Source organism: Alligator mississippiensis, chromosome 11 (genome assembly GCF_030867095.1).
Source record: "Alligator mississippiensis isolate rAllMis1 chromosome 11, rAllMis1, whole genome shotgun sequence".
NCBI lineage: Eukaryota > Metazoa > Chordata > Crocodylia > Alligatoridae > Alligator > Alligator mississippiensis.
The window spans coordinates 49,296,715-49,300,921 of NC_081834.1; the positions used below are offsets into that span (position 1 = coordinate 49,296,715).

General features: G+C 50.5%; 1 protein-coding gene across 1 annotated transcript; it reads right to left on the reverse strand.

Annotated features, from left to right (window-relative positions):
• Positions 1-3,265: 3,265 nt before the first annotated feature.
• On the reverse strand, positions 3,266-4,207 carry LOC102570260 (olfactory receptor 2V1). Its single transcript, XM_006269193.4, has one exon. The coding sequence runs from the start codon at positions 4,205-4,207 to the stop codon at positions 3,266-3,268; it is 942 nt and encodes a 313-aa protein (XP_006269255.2).

Below are 4,207 nucleotides of genomic sequence, written 5' to 3' on the forward strand. Positions count from 1 at the left end.
CCCTCACCTGAGCATTTCCACCCCAGTAGCTATGGTCTGTATAGTTGGGGTGTCTGAGGCCCAGGCTGTAGCAGTGACATCCTGGGGACTGCAGCAAGTCATTTTTGGGCTGTGGAGCCTAGGAGCCCCATGAATTGGGCACTAGTCCCATGTGGTCTTGATCCTTTCCCTAGGAGCTAATGATACACCAGGCCGTCCATTGCTCCAGGAGAGGCTGAGTTCAGACAGGTTGGGCAGGATCATTCCTGAACGACCCCACACAAAGTCAGAGCTCCTTCCTGGGCCCTGTAATTCCTGGGGCTGCTGGAAACAGTGTGGAGGATGGCACAGCCTCCCATCCCCTCGGGATCCCACAGACTGTGCACAAGGAACCATGTCAAGGTGCTGAAGGGATGTCTCTGTTTCCCAGCCAGATGTCAATCATATCAGCAACCACCTAGCATTCAAAGCTCTGGAGCGGCTTATTCCTGTTGTGAGCAAAAACAACAGGGAAGGGACACCCTGAAGGGACAGTAACTCCACAAAAAGGAGGAACCGCCTGGTTCCTGAGCGTACCCAGAGGTCTCTTCCAGCCCTGCATTTCTGTTGGTACCTATACATGTGCCCAAGGCCTGCTCCAATGCTTTTTAATTAGAACTCATCAGAGCAGACTCTGCTTAATTGATTAATCATTTCTGCTGGAGCGTTCAAAGTAGTATGCTCCAGCAACCTCAGTGTCACATGTATTCAGCATCCCTGCATTTCAAAATGGTGGTTGGGGCACTTTAACTAAAGCTCATCTGAGCGCTTTAGTTAAAGTGCCCCCGCCAGTGTTTTGAAGCACAGGACACTAAATATATAAGACCCTGTGAGACGCTCTAATTAAAATGCCACCCACCCCCGCCCCCACCCACCCTGGAGCACTGGTAAAGATGCCCTATGGTTCTATGATTGTACAATACACACAAAAATTGTACCACCTTGCCTCTAGCATGGATGATGTAATGCTTTAAAGGTGCTTGTGCTGCTACTAGCACAATGCCCGTCAGGAATGATGGAGGTGTTGGGGGTGGGGGCAGGAATAGAAACCAGCCTCCCCCCACTACTCTGGGTTCAGCCCCACAAAACACCCCCTCCACCGCACCGAGTCCTTCTCCACTCCCTCCGCTGCTGCTGCCCCAGGTCTTGCCCCGCTCCCTCACCCCGCTGCTGCTACTCCGGGCCCTGGCCTGCTCCAGAGCGTTATGGAGAGACAGACATACAGCCGGAAGTGGCAAGGCTTTTATTATATTAGAACTTTATCTAGTAAGCTTTTTTAGGTCAGCTAAACCTGGTGATAAAGACCCCAGGTTGGCCTCAGAAACTCTCTTTTCAGGCAGGAACTGAGATCCCTGCTGTATTGTCCCTCTGCAGGTGAGCCAGTATCAGCACTTCTGTGGCACTTAGTGTAGCCCTTCTGCTGAGCATCTGTCAGCAGCAACAAGGGCCGGGTTCAATTTTGGGGATACTAAATATATTTTACCTTGGCTCGAGCCCCCACCCACTCTACCTGGGAAACACTAAATAAATTACCAGGGTGTCCAGTACAACCAACCACCCTTTTCTCACAAGCAGCCTATACACAAAATCCAAATTTATCACAAAGCATAAAGAAAAACAAAAGTCAAACACTAACTATAATTTTAAAACACTACAAGCTACAAAACAAAGTCTATAGGTGGCACCCTCTTATGGGGATCTTCACCCATACCCAGGCAGACTGGGACTTGGGACTCCTCGGTGGGTAGTTCTGGGGGCCTGCCCCCTACACCGGCCTTTCAGCAAGGGGCTGGAAAGGGCAGCCCTGACCGGAGAGTCCAATGAGCTTCTCCATGGGTCCACTGTGCCACAGGGAACTGCTAGAGAGTGTAGGTCCTTCTCTATTGCAAAGGGCCCCTTGTTGCTCCCTGCAAAACTGTAGTGCTGATCTTCACTTTCATGTGGTGGATTTGAAGAGCAAACGGCAATTTTCATGTATATCGCACCCCAAAGTTTTTAGTCCTCGTCCCAGCTCTGCTGGGGCAGGAATCTGCAGGAGAACTCAGAGGAAAGCCAGCCAAACAGCAAAAGAGCCTGAACTGCAACCAGTGCCAACCGCACGGCACTGGTCAGGACACAGAGCCACAAAAGCAACATGTGCCAGGCCCAAAATGTGCCAGGCCCAACATACAGCAAACAAACGTACAGCAGGGCTCAGCAATACAGCTATGCTGAGATACAACAGCTGTAAAACAATAAAAGTGGGGCTCAGGCCTGTCCTACACCCGGGCCTGAGCGTACAAGAGAGCGCCAGGCCGGTGTAGCTGCAGCCTGGACATATAGTCTCAGCCACACTGCCTGGCTGAGACCTAACAGCTATGAAACAAGAGAACGGGCCAGGCCTATGTTGCCTTGGGCTTGGACCAGACCTAGCACCCAACCACAGCACTTGGCTGGGGCATACGGTACAAAAGGGACAAAAGAAGACCCAGGCCTATTTCACTGGGCCTGCACTGGGCAGAAAAAAAGCCAGCCAGGCCTGTATACCACTGAGGCCTGAATAAGCAACAAGAAGTGCCACAGCTTCGCCCTGGCCCACGTCTGTCAGCCAACACATGGCTGGGGTTCAGCCCCACACCACTTTGCTGAAATGCAACATCTGTGAAACAGCAAAAAGGGCCCAGGCTTATGGCTGCAGCCTGGACACTTAGTGTCAGCTAGACCACCCTGCTGAGACACTACAGTCCGCAACACAGTGACTGCCAGGACCTGTTTCCTGGTCAGTCTCCATTAGGGAATGATGCTGTCATGGCATCCTCCCTCTCAAGGCCGGCACGGCCGGCAGCTGTCAATACCCCATTCCTGGGCAGCCTGCCCTAGGGAAGGATACACTCATGGCAAGTAGAGGCCTCACACCCCCTAGCATGAGTGGCCATGAGAAGAAAACAGAAAACAAGAACCACTGAAGGTAACACCACATGGGATGGTGTGTTATCAATGTGGTAAGGCAGGCCATACTGCTAAAGGAGTGCCAACATGGCCTAAATCCTTTGAGCAGGTCATTAGTAGATTAGTCTATATATGCCCAGTGTATGCAGTTATTTGTTTAAATTTCCTGCAACAAGGAAATAAATACTAGTGAACTGACTGAGTGGAGGGGATTTTCTCACACCTTTATATCTTACCTTCCTTCTAAATGTTCAAGAAACCCATGGCAGTAGCCTTCTTAGTTTGATCACACGTAGCACATAGTAAACTACAGCTGCTGTCAATTTTGTTGGCAAACTCTGCATTTTCCAAACAGCTTTCTTAGGGCTCTTAAGACACCCCTGTTTCTCAGGCTGTAAATGAGGGGATTGAGTACTGGGGGGACAATGGTGTAAAACAGAGCCACAATCTTGTCTTGCTCTGGGGAGTGGTAGGAGGTGGGTCTCATGTACATGATGATGGCAGCCCCATAGAACATGCCCACCACAGTCAGATGGGAGGAACAAGTGGCCAGAGCTTTCTGCTGTTTGGTTGAATTCATCCTTAGGACTGCAGCAAGGATGCAAGCATAAGAGGCTAGGATGATGGAAGAGGGGATGAGGAGAAGGACAACGCTAGTCACGAACAACAGAGTCTCATATTGGGATGTGTCAGAGCAGGACAATTTGAGCAGGGCTGGGACCTCACAAAAGAAGTGGTTAATCTCTTTAGAGCCACAGTAGGAAAGGTGCATTGTAGAAGCTGCAAGAATCAAGGCATCTGCAGATGCTGCGATCCAGACCCCATTTGTCAGGCCCAGGCAGACTCTCCTGCTCAGGAGGACCGGGTATTGCAAGGGATTGCAAATGGCTACATACCTGTCATAAGCCATGACTGCCAGAAGGACGCACTCTGCTCCACCCATTGTCAAGGAGAGGAAAATATGAACCCCACAGCCAGCTGCAGAAATGGGGTTGCCTGGGGTCAGGAAGTCTGCTGCCATTTTGGGAACAACAATCAGAGTCTGACAGATGTCCATGAAGGCCAATTGACTTAGGAAAAAGTACATGGGGGTGTGAAGGGAGGAATCCACTTTGATTAGACATATGAGGAGAGCATTCCCAGACAAGGCAATGAAGAAGGCTAATAAGATTATGGCCAGGGAGAACTTGTGCACTTTGGTCTGGCTCAGGAGTCCCAGCAGAATGAAGTCTGCCGAAGAAGTTTCATTCCCACTCTTCAT